Source organism: Neoarius graeffei, chromosome 7 (assembly GCF_027579695.1).
Source record: "Neoarius graeffei isolate fNeoGra1 chromosome 7, fNeoGra1.pri, whole genome shotgun sequence".
Classification (NCBI taxonomy): domain Eukaryota; kingdom Metazoa; phylum Chordata; class Actinopteri; order Siluriformes; family Ariidae; genus Neoarius; species Neoarius graeffei.
Window position 1 is genome coordinate 28,172,869 of NC_083575.1, and position 16,439 is coordinate 28,189,307.

General features: G+C 40.0%; 1 protein-coding gene across 1 annotated transcript in view; it reads left to right on the forward strand.

Moving 5' to 3' along the window:
* Positions 1-16,439, forward strand: part of micu1 (mitochondrial calcium uptake 1) — a 142,533-nt gene that overhangs the window by 28,028 nt on the left and 98,066 nt on the right. Inside the window, exons 2-3 of the mRNA XM_060925465.1 lie at positions 7,408-7,572; positions 9,881-10,067. Of these exons, the coding sequence (XP_060781448.1) occupies positions 7,409-7,572; positions 9,881-10,067 (351 nt within the window). The 5' untranslated portion in view covers position 7,408. The remainder of the gene's footprint in view (positions 1-7,407; positions 7,573-9,880; positions 10,068-16,439) is intronic.

Genomic DNA, 16,439 nt, shown 5'->3' on the forward strand with positions numbered 1-16,439 from the left:
ATATACCTCAATATGCTTCCGCAGGCCGGACGGCGAGTTTTTGTAGGCCGTGATGTGGTTCGTTTTCGGCAAACAAAGCAAGCATTTAAAATGAAACAAACAAATCTTTAATCCTTTCAGAAAACTGAAACATGGGTTCATTGGCCATGAGTGCGTGTATTATTCCCCAGAAGAACCGCCTCCTTCCATTCTGCCATCACCTGATCGTGTTAAATAACGCTGCTGAGAAATCACTGAACTTGATTTTATTCAGTCTATGGACGTGACGTGACCCTAGTGATGACTGATCGGCTGTCTCAGTGTCACCTGCGGAAAAACCAATCATGTTTTAGAAAAGCAAAGAAAAAACATTCACTTTTAAAGCCGCTTCATCGTATTGAGTAACGAGGACCTTGATAGAAATGTAGTGGAGTGAAAAGTACGATATTTGCCTTTTAAATGTAGTGAAGTTAAAGTCATAAGTTTCCAAAATAAATAATACTCAAGTAAAATACAGATACTCAAAAAGTGTACTTAAGCACAGTACTCAAGTAAACGTACTTCGTTACTGTCCACCTCTGGAAATTAACTCCTCCCACAATTTTTGGAGGAATTTCACCAAACTTGGCAGGATTCTTTGTTCTATGTCGATTAATATGCATATTGTAATTTCGTTAAATTCGTTACAGCCCTTGATTTTTTTTTTTTTAAAGATATTTTTTGGGCTTTTTTTCACCTTTATTGGATAGGACAGTGTAGAGACAGGAAATGAACAGGAGAGGGAGAGAGACGGGGAGGGATCGGGAAATGACCTTGGGTTGGAATCGAACCCGGGTTCCCGGATTTATGGTGTGGCACCTTATCCACCTGAGCCACAACGCCTCCACAGCCCTTGATTAACAAAATTATAATTTGACAATTTCATGAGTGTGTTTTCCTTCTGAAATCAGCTCCTCTCACAATTTTTATCCCCCGCTGGCCGAAAGGGGATTATGTCGTGGATGAGTAGCATGCTATAGATGCACAATGGTGTAACATAGGGAAAAAAAATTAAAAATTCAGGTTTTGATTTTATGTACTGAAATAACTATTAGGCACAATTTTTACAATATCTATATAAATTAGTTGTTTTTACCCAATTTAACCTTGAAATCAGCATTTTAATGATTACCCATAATGCATTGTTTATCGCGCTAAAACAAGCAAAAACGTCATAAGACAGTGGAAATACTACCTTTACTACCTTCACGTGGCATCTTTCTCGATCGCACGTGCCTAGAAGCGTACCTTCTAGAACATTCCTGGGTGGTCACGGACTGTCACGTAGCCTAGTTCGGTTGTGAAACTCGTTAGGATGGAGTATTTTCGCGAGTTTAGTGGCAAACTTTTGCGCCGCAATTTCTCTATTCTCGAAATTTGTAACCTGAAACCCTACAAGAAATGTTTCATAATGTTTGAGATTTTGAAAAATGCTTCTAGCAAATGCATTTCGCTGTATTTTTCCGTGAAACTTGGCATAAATCATCCTTAAGTGATGAGCGTGACATTGTTATTTTGGTATGGGTCATGGAGTTAGTTGGAAGCGGAAGAAATGAGAGTTTCTCAACTACAGCAGCACTTCTCACCATAGATGGCTGGCGTGTTTCACAGCGTTTGGGATTTACTAAATCGACTAAATCTCTAGATCTACTGAAGCTACGAGGATATAAATCACCAGGATTCTAATTTACTGGGTGAGAAGTCTCATCTCATTATCTCTAGCCGCTTTATCCTTCTACAGGGTCGCAGGCAAGCTGGAGCCTATCCCAGCTGACTATGGGCGAAACTGGGTGAGAAGTATTATATATTTTTTGAAAGGTTTATTCGCGCTACAAGTCCATGAAAGTTGGAATTGTTCGTGAAGGGCTTAGTTAGATTTTGGTAGCGTGACGCGCACAACAAGCAAAAGAAGAAAAAACAAATTTTCTTCCGAATTTCCTTGCTTTATCAAAATTATTTTTTGATACATTAAAAGACTGTTTATAATATTTAAGCGATTTTTTTTTTTTTTTTTTTTTTTTTTTTTTATTAGAGAGAATATTTGATCAAAACTTTCAAAACAGCATTCAAAGTGATTTTTCACAGGTGTAAATGTTACGCGTGGCGTCCATAATTACATTAAATTTTAAGAACTAAAATTCTGTTAAAAATTCTAGATTTGTGCTATCATTCTGGGGTTTTGCTGAATAATACTTTAGGGAGTTCTCTTACATTGCTGAAAATTCAATGAGTTTTGGTGAAATTCGAGAAAAGTTATTTGCATTTTAACGCGCCTGATAGCGATTGTGCTCACACAGCGTGCTACTCATACGTGGCGATGTCCGTCCAGGGAAGGGTACTCATCTTGTGAAATCAACTTCCCTCACAATTTTTGAAGGAATTTCATGAAACTTGGCAGGATTCTTTGTTGTATGTCGGTAAAACGCATATTGCAATTTCGTTCAATTCAGTCGCATTTTACCAGAGTTCTGGCCAAGTTGCCAGTGGGGGATGTTGTGCTCTCGGAGCACTCTTGTTGTCTTGTTGCAAAACTGATTGGTTTACTTTGCTTGCTGGAATGCAGGATACAGATCCAGGAGCGAGTATGCGTCACGCGAGTAAAACCCATCCAAATAGATCCCGAACGGTGCCAAACAACAAAAGTAAACGATTCCAGAAATGGAGCTTGTAAGCTTTATTTATTATGCACTTCAGGCTTTTAACTTCACAAAGTTTATTCGCTTGACAAAAAAAATGAGCTCATCACGATGCTGCTTTCAGTGCACTGGGTTTAAAAAGAATATTTATTAAAGAACAGCTGGGTATAAGGCTTTAGTGAACCTTCAGTTCTTAAAACCTCACAATTATAAATGAAGAGAGAGAGAGGGAGGACGTAAATTGTGCCGCAATAAATACGATGCTTTGATAGTGGCAGATTCTACCATAACAGAGGCCAGTTAAGTCCCATCTCCTTAAATTGCTGAATTGATTATTTTGATTATTCTATTAAGTTTTTCTAGTAGCATTTGGGGTCTTGGACATTCACAGTAAATTTTCGGACAGTAGTCCTGGTAACTAATTAATAAAAGCCTGACATGACAGACATGCTAAATGACAATAGAAACACATCGGTTTCTATCATCAAAACCTGACAGACAAACTAACGTCTACCATCATATTCTGACAGACACTCTAGATGACAATAGCAACAAAACTGTTTCTTACATTATTAATCTGACAAATTTAGTAATCATATTAAATACCTCATCACTAGAACCAAATAATAAAATAAAATATTGAAATAAAGATAATTTATTTTCAAAATTGAAATATCAACAATAATTGTCAGAACAGTGACGATAGACACGACTGTGTCACTTTCGCGGGGAAATAACACACTGAAATGGCCTGTCGGCTGAAAGGGTCGCAAGTGGCTCTGATTTATCTCAACTTACGATAGTTTTCCTCCAGAAAATTTTAAATATGAATGCACAAATATATTCTCAATGTTTCTATCGTCAGGATAGCTGACTGAAAATCTTACCTTGATTTATTTGATGAAATCTAGCTGTCAGAACTCCAAGTCTTGCCCGGAAGTAAATGTCTGCTGTCACAAAAATCACGCGCAGTAGAATTTCCTCTTTGCGTCAGTCAACATGTGCGTGGCGAGGGCTTGAATTTTGCTATCGTCAGGTGCGTTAGACTGACAGACTGACGATAGCATTTTTTAAAAATAACTGTGGGCTTCTCGTCGTGAACGAAATAGTTTTTTCGCTGTTAATCTATTTCAACTCTATCTGTTGACACCCAAAAATGATAAAGCCTGCTTCCACACGATAACTACCAAAGATCCATAATGGCGGAGTCTATCGTCAGGTCATCTGACAGAAATTCACTGACGATAGCAACAGGGATAATGAAAGGGATTTTTAAAATGGGAGTTATGTCTGTCAGATATGTCAAAGAAATAGAACTTTATTCTTTAAAAATCTTTTATTGATATACTCAGTGTATTTTTAAATGACGTGCTGTTTTAGAAGACCAAATACCATATTTTCAATCTTGAAAATATTACCTCACTGAAAAAAGGACAAGAAAAATTTATTTTGTGGGCAAGTGGTTAATGGATCCAGTTACGGTAGAATCTGCCTGGTACGCATGGTACAAGCTCCTGAACATTTACATGCACACTTTGTGAAAGGAAAAAAATACCTATTTGAAAAGACAACCTGCCAAAACCTCTCGTCCTCCAGAGGATGTCTCCGTAATCCTCCGCAGTCACACGCCGCAGCTCGCTCCAATTAATACCGGTCCCTCCCGTCGTTCCCTTCTGCTGAATCAGGCGCTGGGATTGGGCCGAGGCAATCAGTAAGAGAGTATCGACAGGTGACTGTTCCGGACCCCTCGTTTAATTACTGTTCCTCATCCCATGACACACTGCTGACTTCAGTGACTTGGCAAATGAAATTTAGAGATGAGTGATAATACTAGTCAAGTAACACAGAGTCTGTTTTTATGATGATGTTTAGAAAAGATTATTGAGCATGTTGCTTCGAATCAGCGAGTCAGATTATTAAGAAATGTCCTGGCTCTTTAGGAATAAGATCACTTGCTTAAAGTGGGGCATGTGTGAAATAATTTTTTATTTTTTATTTTTGGTTGCTGGTTATTAATTAGCTTTGTAATAACGGAGGCTAAGAGACCTGTGATGCAGTGCGAACGCTGGCTGCTTCAGCTCCTGATCTACACAGCCTGAATTCCACGATAACGTATAATCCGAGTTTATTCTTTCTGTAAGAGGACCTTCCGTAAACGAGTGGAAGTACAAGTATAAACTCTGAAAAGATGACATGAAACTGTGCATAGGAGTACGGTGCTGTGTGCAGTCTTTGTATAATAAATTTGTATTTATTACCACACCATTATAGCTGACTATTAAATAAAGGTCATTATGGTGTCAGTGGCAGTAAAAATAAATGATGTAAATCCCTTAATGCACTCTGGTTCCATTCAGGGTTTCTTCCCATGACCCTCTCAGGGAGTTTTTCCTTGCCACTGTCACCTCTGGCTTGCTCGTCAGAGATCTAAACCTGTATCCAGAGTTTGAAAAACACTGTTTGTGGCAATGTCTAATTGTAAAACGCAATATACAAATAAAATTGAATTGAATGTGAATGTGCGTCTACATTGTGTAATTAAGCAATGTCTTTTTGGGCTACATGAGCAGAATTCAGGTATGCTGATCATATGATGGTATAACCCTGCTGAAAATCTTTCAAGGATTCGTAAAGTTCTTTTTGAGGGTCTTTTGAGGATCTCAACAAAGGTCCTCAAAATATCTTCAAGGATCTTTAAAATTCTTGCCAAGATCTTCAAGGATCTTCAAATTCCTTGCCAAGATCTTCAAAGATCTTCAAAGTTCCCCCCCCCCCCCCCAAGATCTTCAAGGATTTTTAAAATTCTTGTCAATATCTTCAAGGACCTACAAGAATCTTCAAAGTTCTTGCCAAAATCTTCAAGGATCTTTAAAATTCTTGCCAAGATCTTCAAGGATCTTCAGTTTTCTTGCCAGGAACTTCAAAAAAAAAATGTTTTCAAGATCTTCAAGGATCTTTAAAATTCTTGTCAAGATCTTTACAGTTCTTGCCATGATATACAAGGACCTTTTTTTTTTTAAATTCTTGTCAAGATCTTTAAGGATTTTTGAAATTCTAATCAAGCTCTTCAAGGACCTACAAGAATCTTCAAAGTTCTTGCCAATATCTTCAAGGATCTTCGATTCCCTTGCCAAGATCTTCAAGGATCTTCAAAGTTTTTTTTTTTTCCAAGATCTACAAGGATCTTCAAAGTTCTTGCCAAGATCTTCAAGGATCTTTAAAATTCTTGTCAAGATCTTCAAAGGTTTTTTTTTTCAAGATCTTCAAGGATCTTTTGAATTATTGTCAAGAGCTTTAAAGCTCTTGTTAAGATCTTCAAGGATTTTTTTAAAAAATTTTGTCAAGACCTTTAAAGTTCTTGAGAAGATCTTCAAAGTTCTTTTCAAGGTCTTCAAGGATCTTTTAAAATTCCTGTCAAGATCTTCAAGGATCTACAAGAATCTTCAAAGTTCCTGCCAAGATCTTCAAGGATGTTTAATATTCTTGGCAAGATCAACAAGAATAAAAAAAAACAAAAACGCATTAAATTCCAAACAAAACAATTCTTTATTGACACCATCATAACACGTACCCTGACGTTTCCAGTTGAAGAAGTCAACGGATTGACCAAGAGATCCTTTCAAGATCTTTCAAAGATCCTTTTAAGATGTTGGCTATTCAGATTTCCTTGATTATATCCTTATCCAATTCTTATAAATCATAATTATGTAAGTTTATTTCCATCCTTGCCAATTCTGTTGAATTAGGATCATTAAAAAAATTGAAAGATCCTCACAAAGATCTCATAAAGACCTTGACAAGGATCCTTACAAGATCCTGATTAAATCCTTGAGGATTCCAGTTAAGATCTTTATAAGAGCCTGGAAAGGATCCTTTTAAGCTCTTTGAAGAATCATTGTTAAATCTTTGAGGATCTTGGAGGAACTTTGCAAAGATCTTGTGAAATTTTGACAAAGATCCTGACCAAATCCTCAAGGATCCTAGCAAAGATCTTGAGGATCCTTCTCAGGATCTTGTTCTAATATCTTTGAAAGATCCTTGCAAAGATCTTTGCAGGGATCATTTATGAGGATCTTTTGTAGGATCCTTAAAATATCTCTGTCTAATTGTTGAGGATCTTTACAAATGATTTGACATTTGAAGATCTTTCTAAGCTCCTTTAAGGGGCCTGTAAAGATCCTTATCTTTTTTTTTTTTTTTTTAGATATTTTTTTGGGCTTTTTGCACCTTTTATTGGATAGGACAGTGTAGAGACAGGAAATGAGCGGGAGAGAGAGAGACGGGAAGGGATCGGGAAATGACCTCGGGCCGGAATCGAACCCGGGTCGCCCGCATTCATGGTATGGCGCCTTAACCACCTGAGCCACGACGCCCCCAGATCCTTATCTTTTAAGGATCTTTGGCAGGTCTTTGACAGTCCTCATGGATCCTTAAAGATCCTGTGAGGTTTCTCACCAGGGTAATAGTATGCTGAGGAAATGTGAATGAATTAAGCTGTACTTTTATTGTATATGTTCTACAAAATATTCAATACATATGGTAGCCACCTTTTGAAAAATATTTTGAAATAAGACCTTTTACTGCTGCTACAACGTGCCATTTAAGATCAACATGTTTGAAAAATTGTTGACGTCCTAAGCAGATATACTCAAAAGCTGTAAAATTGGTCTGTAGCTGCAGTTGGCACGCTGTGAATTTTTATTATGCCGCTAATCTGGACGTTCCTCCCACTGCCTCTGTCTCTGTTTGACAGCATGTACCGTGTGCGGGCGTTGACAGCAGTCTCCGTTGGGATGGTGCAGTGTTCACGCCGCATGCACAGTGGCAGCGCGCGCTCTCCGCAGCATCGCAGACTGCTGCTGGCTGCTCTGGCAGGAGTGACGGGCATCTCCGCAACGACAGGATTCCTCTGGACAAAGTAACAGCACACTATCATTTCACACGTTCTTCTTTTCCTCGGTCACTACCTCGCACACGCACATGATGATCTGATCAATAAGGAAAGCACTTTGTAAATGAACAGGCACGGTTCCGTGCAAAACCAGGACAAAAATTTGAGTTTGCAGATTGGTGACATTACCAAAGGTAACATTTATGTATAATCATTTTCCTTTTGTGAACGGTTATTTCCTGAGCAGGGAGCAGTGACCAGGTCCGACTTTTGAGACTGGTTTTCTTCTTCATCTTTGCCCGTGTTATCACATAATATACGTGCCGTGAGTTTTCCACTGCTGACAGATGTATGTGCAGCAAGCTAAGTAGTCATCAGTTTGTAGATGTTATTTAGAAACTAAGTAAAGAGTAGCACGGCTCCAGAAGGTAGGCATCCAACTGAGAAGTAACAGCTGCTTGTGTTGCAGTGATATTTGTCCAGCTGCATTTTAATTCCATCCATCCATTATCCATAACCGCTTATCCTGTGCAGGGTCGCAGGCAAGCTGGAGCCTATCCCAGCTGACTGTGGGCGAGAGGCGGGGTACACCCTGGACAAGTCATCGCAGGGCTGACGCACACAGAGACAACCAACCATTCACACCTACGGTCAATTTAGAGCCACCTGCATGTGGAGGAAACCCACGCAGACACGGGGAGAACATGCAAACTCCACACAGAAAGGCCCCCGTCGGCCACTGGGCTCGAACCCAGAACCGTCTTGCTGTGAGGCGACAGCGCTAACCGCTACACCACCACTACATAAGAAATACCACATTTAAAAGGAGTGTTTTTCCACATCAGCGCAGTAATAACTTCCATCATTTTAACCCATGATGAGGAACTACATTTAGCTATTCATTATCAGCTAAGATTGTAACATAAAACTAATAAGTTGGCTATACAATATCGGCTACAGAGGACTTTCACTGACATCACAGGTTTATCACGCAGCGTCCGTCATATTGCCGGGCAAACCAAGAAACCTCCGTGACAGTTAATAAAGAAAATCGAGACGACTGCAGTCAATACAATCTCTCTGAAACGATTAAAAATGTATTTTATACCAGAAGACTGTGTTGCATCCAAAAGCTGAAACATGCAGGCATCACAGGCCCATATAATTTACCCACAAACATAGTTAGTTATTATTTATTCTGCACACATTCTCGCTTGGCGGCACGGTGGTGTAGTGGTTAGCGCTGTCACCTCACAGCAAGAAGGTCCTGGGTTCGAGCCCCGTGGCCGGCGAGGGCCTTTCTGTGCGGAGTTTGCATGTTCTCCCCGTGTCCGCGTGGGTTTCCTCCGGGTGCTCCGGTTTCCCCCACAGTCCAAAGACATGCAGGTTAGGTTAACTGGTGACTCTAAATTGAGCGTAGGTGTGAATGTGAGTGTGAATGGTTGTCTGTGTCTATGTGTCAGCCCTGTGATGACCTGGCGACTTGTCCAGGGTGTACCCCGCCTTTCACCCGTAGTCAGCTGGGATAGGCTCCAGCTTGCCTGCGACCCTGTAGAACAGGATAAAGCGGTTAGAGATAATGAGATGAGATGACACACTCTCTCTCTTTCTGACATCCTGAACTATTTATTATTTGGGACTTCGAAATACACTAGAGATGCTAAAGGATTACAAAAGTACAGATGCCTGCCAATATTTCGAGGCAGGTTTCATGCCGGAATGTTATAGTAAATTCCCGAAAAAGAAAAATACCTTATTATGATAAAAGGAAGCTCAAACGCAGACTCCTAAGAGTAATAAACAAGCCAGGGCCTAGATCTAGCATATTTTATGGTTTTTAGCCTCGTCTACATCAATACATAACAAACATGCTGCTCGGAGTCAAGCGTTAACTCTAATAAAATCCATTGCGTCCAAAGCCCACATTCAGACCTACATTTTAATGCTGCAAAGAGGCTTCTCCACACGCGGGAATGTTTTGTTAGCATGTTTAACTGCACCTCGCCATTTTTCTCATCTTTCTGGGTTCACCGGGAAGTGGTGAAAAGTTAAACCAGGCTTATCTCCACATCTGTTATTACATCCAAAAAGCACTACAGGTCTCTGGAATTGTTCTTTTAGATGGAACTTCTGCAAGTTTATCTGGAGATGCTTACTGAATTTGGCTTCCAGTCACTCGCGTACACTTGGGCTGGCCGTCGTCAAACAGAAAGCTCGCCTGGCAACATGGCTGCATAAAGAGATTCGCAGTTATGATGACGTCACATGAAAGTAATCCGTAATCTTTTTTTTTCAAAGGCATTTCTGTTGTCAAGGTTTGTATTCCGATTGGCAGGGCTTATACTGAGGCAGCGTCATCTGTCAAGCTTGAGGAGGAGCGACGTGAGGATGATGCACCGAAAAACATGGACGTAGAGTCAGACAGCGTGGTGGAGTCCGGCAGCAGTGACGAGGAAGCTGAGGAGGGCGAGAGCTCAGAGGGCAAGAAGAAGAAACCGAGAGTTGGCTTCCGTGACCGTAAGGTAACGGGGCTCTACGTTAACTTTGAGACATGGTTCTGGTTGCCCGAACTCAGAACATGGTTGCCCAAATATTACATATTATTTTTTTATTTATTATTCAACCTTCTCAGACGCTGTCTGTATCAACAAGCATTGACACTAGTGCCCCGTGCGAGTAATGCAGTAATTACCGGTAGTCATGTAGTGAAGGACATACCAATAGACAGTCCCCCCAGGATTTCGCGGGCCTTTTTTGTGATTGTTGCGGGCTAAAATGTCTGATGTTGCGGGGGGTTTTCCAAAAAATTGCGATGAAAGTTGCGGTGTTTTTTAGGTTTTTGTTGCGATTACATTGCGGGAGGAAGTGAAAGTTGCGAGAAATTGTTGCGATTTTCTCTTTTTGTGATTTAAAATTGAGCGATATGTTAAATATTAAGTTATTACTGAAAAACTGTTGATTAAAAAACAAAGACACTGAGAAATGGTCCTATAAACAACTTTACCAATATAAAAGATTACCAGGACGACAAAAATGCAGAAAAATAGGCTTTACTTATCCAAATGCACCTGTTGGTTCAAAAGTTAAAGTGCATAGAACCTCACAGCACAACATGAAGTTATCTTAAAATATAATATAAATGCCTCAGCTTTCATGTAAGAAAAAAAAACTATTAATACTAGTACTGTGTGCAGGCAGTCTCTCCTGAAGACTAAATTAAACAATAATTATAAACTAATAAAATAAATGACTCAGGCTTCATAGAAGAAAAAAAAACAGTTTGAACAGAATCTCACAGTATGATGCTGAAGCTGCCTAAACAATGGAAAATAAAATACCATTTTGGCAAAAATGTTGGCATCCATTAATTTCTTGTATTAAGTAAAAAATAATGTAAAGTGCACACAGTCCTTCACTGTAAACATAACACACTTTCAGTAACAGAATTTATGCCTATATAAACACTGACTCGCACATCATGCAGTGTTGTCAGATACTGCTGATGTTTTCCAGCACAAAATATGTTCAAAACCCGCTAAAATACACTTAAAACCAATCTGGCAACACTGCGCGCATGCTGCTTCTCTTGAACGTATACACGGAAGTAAAGCGGAAGGTAGTTTGTCGATGTCACCTCAAGACGACGCCAACGATTGGTCAAATTTGCGGGAAAGTTGCGGTGATTGGATATAATTGCAACGCTGCCCTGAATTCGCAGGGATTGGTTGAATTTGCGTTGAAGTTGCAAATCACAACATTGCGAAATCCTGGAGGGTCTGAATAGAACACTGAATATGCACTACGCGATAATTATTAGCAATGGGAAACTGCATTGCGAGCCCGCGATGTGCAAATGTGAATTCCGCTAGTTGTTGAACATCCCGTAATGATAACATGGACGCGGTCTTTCCGAGTCAAACAGTCACAAATCGTGATGGAATTTCATCATAATATGAATGAATAAACATCGTTTTTCACGTAAGTTGACATATTTGGGTAGTTGCCCGATCGGGCAAGCATTTGTGAGAGTCTGGTTGTCCGAATCTATTGAATGGTTGCCCCGGGCAATCGGGCTACTGTTAGTGTCGAGCCCTGCCAGGTAATTAATGACAACATGACCAGTAAGTGACCCCTTGACCTGCTCCACCCAGGGCAAATCTACAATCATGGCACTAATATGACTAAACCCTGCTGCCTAAATGTAATTGCTATTACTGTTACGTTGTAGTCAAGGTAAGGCCAAAGGTAAACATGATTTAATGTTAGTGGCTTAGAGGGAAATGTGACCTTTTTTAGTTGCTTGATTTAAAATACTGTTGAATACATGTTATAAATGGACTGGAATAGCACGTGTAACGTAAGACTGATGGTCTAAACGTTGAAGAAACACATGTATTGGTTCAGTCGTGGTTGCTGACTAACCTACTATATGCAGTGCACCGATTCATTTAAAACATTGTGTATCAGGGAAAAGTTTATAATACAACCCCGATTCCAAAAAAGTTGGGACAAAGTACAAATTGTAAATAAAAACGGAATGCAATAATTTACAAATCTCAAAAACTGATATTGTATTCACAATAGGACATAGACAACATATCAAATGTCGAAAGTGAGACATTTTGAAATTTCATGCCAAATATTGGCTCATTTGAAATTTCATGACAGCAACACATCTCAAAAAAGTTGGGACAGGGGCAATAAGAGGCTGGAAAAGTTAAAGGTACAAAAAAGGAACAGATGGAGGACCAAATTGCAACTCATTAGGTCAATTGGCAATAGGTCATTAATATGACTGGGTATAAAAAGAGCATCTTGGAGTGGCAGCGGCTCTCAGAAGTAAAGATGGGAAGAGGATCACCAATCCCCCTAATTCTGCGCCGACAAATAGTGGAGCAATATCAGAAAGGAGTTCGACAGTGTAAAATTGCAAAGAGTTTGAACATATCATCATCTACAGTGCATAATATCATCAAAAGATTCAGAGAATCTGGAAGAATCTGTGCGTAAGGGTCAAGGCCGGAAAACCATGCTGGGTGCCCGTGATCTTCGGGCCCTTAGACGGCACTGCATCACATACAGGCATGCTTCTGTATTGGAAATCACAAAATGGGCTCAGGAATATTTCCAGAGAACATTATCTGTGAACACAATTCACCGTGCCATCCGCCGTTGCCAGCTAAAACTCTACAGTTCAAAGAAGAAGCCGTATCTAAACATGATCCAGAAGCGCAGACGTCTTCTCTGGGCCAAGGCTCATTTAAAATGGACTGTGGCAAAGTGGAAAATTGTTCTGTGGTCAGACGAATCAAAATTTGAAGTTCTTTATGGAAATCAGGGACGCCGTGTCATTCGGACTAAAGAGGAGAAGGACGACACGAGTTGTCATCAGCGCTCAGTTCAGAAGCCTGCATCTCTGATGGTATGGGGTTGCATTAGTGCATGTGGCATGGGCAGCTTACACATCTGGAAAGACACCATCAATGCTGAAAGGTATCTCCAGGTTCTAGAGCAACATATGCTCCCATCCAGACGACGTCTCTTTCAGGGAAGACCTTGCATTTTCCAACATGACAATGCCAAACCACATACTGCATCGATTACAGCATCATGGCTGCGTAGAAGAAGGGTCCGGGTACTGAACTGGCCAGCCTGCAGTCCAGATCTTTCACCCATAGAAAACATTTGGCGCATCATAAAACGGAAGATACGACAAAAAAGACCTAAGACAGTTGAGCAACTAGAATCCTACATTAGACAAGAATGGGTTAACATTCCTATCCCTAAACTTGAGCAACTTGTCTCCTCAGTCCCCAGACGTTTACAGACTGTTGTAAAGAGAAAAGGGGATATCTCACAGTGGTAAACATGGCCTTGTCCCAACTTTTTTGAGATGTGTTGTTGTCATGAAATTTAAAATCACCTAATTTTTCTCTTTAAATGATACATTTTCTCAGTTTAAACATTTGATATGTCATCTATGTTCTATTCTGAATAAAATATGGAATTTTGAAACTTCCACATCATTGCATTCCGTTTTTATTTACAATTTGTACTTTGTCCCAACTTTTTTGGAATCGGGGTTGTATAATAGTTTTTTTTTTTTTAACACGCGTTATTAAATTTACCTCGATTCAGTGTGTTTTGTTTCTTGCGCTCCTTCTCCTTTCCCTTTCATGTTTCTCTGTGCGTGACAGTCTCAGGGAATGAAGTGTAGTCTCCCTGTCTGCAAAGCAAAACATGGATCTATCTGCCTACTAATGATTCCTGCTGTATCTCACACTATCTTGTGCTGGATTATATTTCATGGGCACAAGTGTAAATTGTCTACGGTGTCAAAAGGATCATTTCATTGACCACATATCGGGATGCACATCATCCTGAAAGGAGAGTTTTTCTATCCTCAAAAATGATTTCTAATAACCTTCTGTGCAAAAATAGATTTGAATGTCCAGTTAGCAACAATGAAAACTGGAGTTGGTCAGTGTGATAATACTGACAGTACCTGTAAAGTGGCTGATATGGTGGGAAGAAATGGTTTCGGATTCTACCTTTATATCAGTATTTGCTGTAGGCTACAGTGGGATGGGATGTTCCTCTAGTTTCACAAGAACCATACTGATTACCAGAGTAATATTTTTTTCGCGGTCCGGTTTCCATCAAATCCTGCGCTCTGATTGGCTGGCGAGCGGGTCCGTATCCTACGATACAGACCCCAGTTACGGACCTCTGGCGACTCGCTCGTTCACAACAACAACAAACATGGTAGCAATTTTTGGTCAACGTTTATTTTCACATTTCTCAGGAGAATAGCATTAATTTTACATCATGGATAGCGATAACGACAGTCTTCACAGCGAAAGCGAGTTTTACTAGCCTGATGAAGACAAAATAAAAGAACATTTCAGGAGAAAGATAAAAACCTGTAACTTGCTAACGCCGAGCAAAAACATGGCTGAATCCTGAATGACTCAATTTTGTATAAATAAGGGACTACATAGGCGGCAAAATGTAGTTGTTTTTTTTTTTTTTTTCCTGCCATGGAAGTGCACTTGTATACCGAGGAGGAAGCCATTTGCATTACAGCGGTGAATGAGGATTCAAAATGGCGGCTCGGCTCGATTTTCCCTTTCGGGTGCTCTCGTTTTCTGTTAGAATTTGGTAAAGAAAAAAATAAATATATTATTTACCAGCTTAAGGTCGGTCCGTATGGTGAAATACCGTGACCTCGGCCTTGAATACTGACCTCAGCCCAGAGGGCCTCGCTCAGTACTTTCAAGACTTCGGTTACGGTATTTCACCAGATGGACCTCCCAGCAGGTAAATAACATATATTTATTTTTTTCACGATCCGGTTTCCATCAAATCCTGCGCTCTGATTGGCTGGCGAGCGGGTCCCTATCCTACAATACGGACCCCAGTTATGGACCTCTGGCGACTCGCTCGTTCACAACAACAACAACAAACATAGTAACATTTTTTGTCAACATTTATCTTTTTTTTAAATAAGATTTATTTATAAGATTATCAAAAATCTTATAAATTTTTGCCAGCATTTCTCAGGAGAATAGCATTAATTTTACATCATGGATAGCGATAACGGCAGTGTTCACAGCGAAAGCGAGTTTTACTACCCTGAGGAAGAAGAAATAAAAGAAAACATTTCAGGAGAAAGCTAAAAACCTCTAACTGTTGCTAACGCCGAGCAAAAACATGGCTGAATCCTGAATGACTCCTATTTGTATAAATATGGGACTACATAGGTGGCAAAATGTAGGTTTTTTCTTTTTCTTTTTTTCCTGCCATGGAAGTGCACTTGTATACCGAGGAGGAAGCCATTTGCATTACAGCCATGAATGAGGATTCAAAATGGCGGCTCAGCTCGGTTTTCCCTTTCAGGCGCTCTCGTTTTCGGTTAGGATTTGGTAAAGAAAAAAATAAATATATTATTTACCAGCTTAAGGTCGGTCTGTATGGTGAAATACCGTGACCTCGGCCCAGAGGGCCTCGCTCAGTACTTTCAAGACCTCGGTCACGGTATTTCACCATACGGACATCCCAGCTGGGAAATAACATATATTTATTTGTCCCAAATGACAAACAAATAGGAAAAATACCATATAATACCCCCTCACTAAACCTTTGCGGTTGAGGTGAGCTTGGCCTTTTCTGAGCTGACAGGAACTTGATGTGGTCGTCTACTTTTTGTAGTTCATCTGCCTGAAGTTTCATCATTCTGTGATGCTTTTCCCCTCACCATGGATGTAAAGAGTGGTTATTTGACTTCCTGCCGGCTTGAAATGATCCTGAAAGCATAGTAGCACAAAGATCATCATTAAATGATAGCGCGAGCAGCACAATGAGTACTCTCTCTCTCCCAGTTAAGATGCTCTTAGTGTTAAGAGGCTTTTGTGAAACCCACCACTGGCCATTCTCCTCTCACCTTTCTCAGCAATAAGGCGTTTCCGTCCACAGAAATGCTGTTCGTTTTTGTCTTTTTTTTATTTTTTGCACCATTCTGGCTAAATTCGATACACAGATCAGCACTTTCTGAAATTCTTTGTCTGCAAAAGATGTTATTTCCGGCCGTGGTCCGCCTCATTATGTATTCAGATTTCTAGCTGATGGGCAGGCATCGTATTTGTTTACAGTGGCTTTGCACTAGTTTCGCCTCCAAGTATGCCAGATTGTTGCTCTGTGTTTTGTTTGGATGTTCAAACTGATCAAATCACGAAAAAGACAAAAGGTATTATGGGATACCAAAAGCAGTCGTGCACAAGGGTGAAAGAACAAAAAATATCTCAGAAAGACACCATGAAAAATGGCTCGCAAACCTTTCACCATGTTCAAAAGGAATCGAGAGTCCACGTGCTTGCGTTTGCAGCAATCATTTT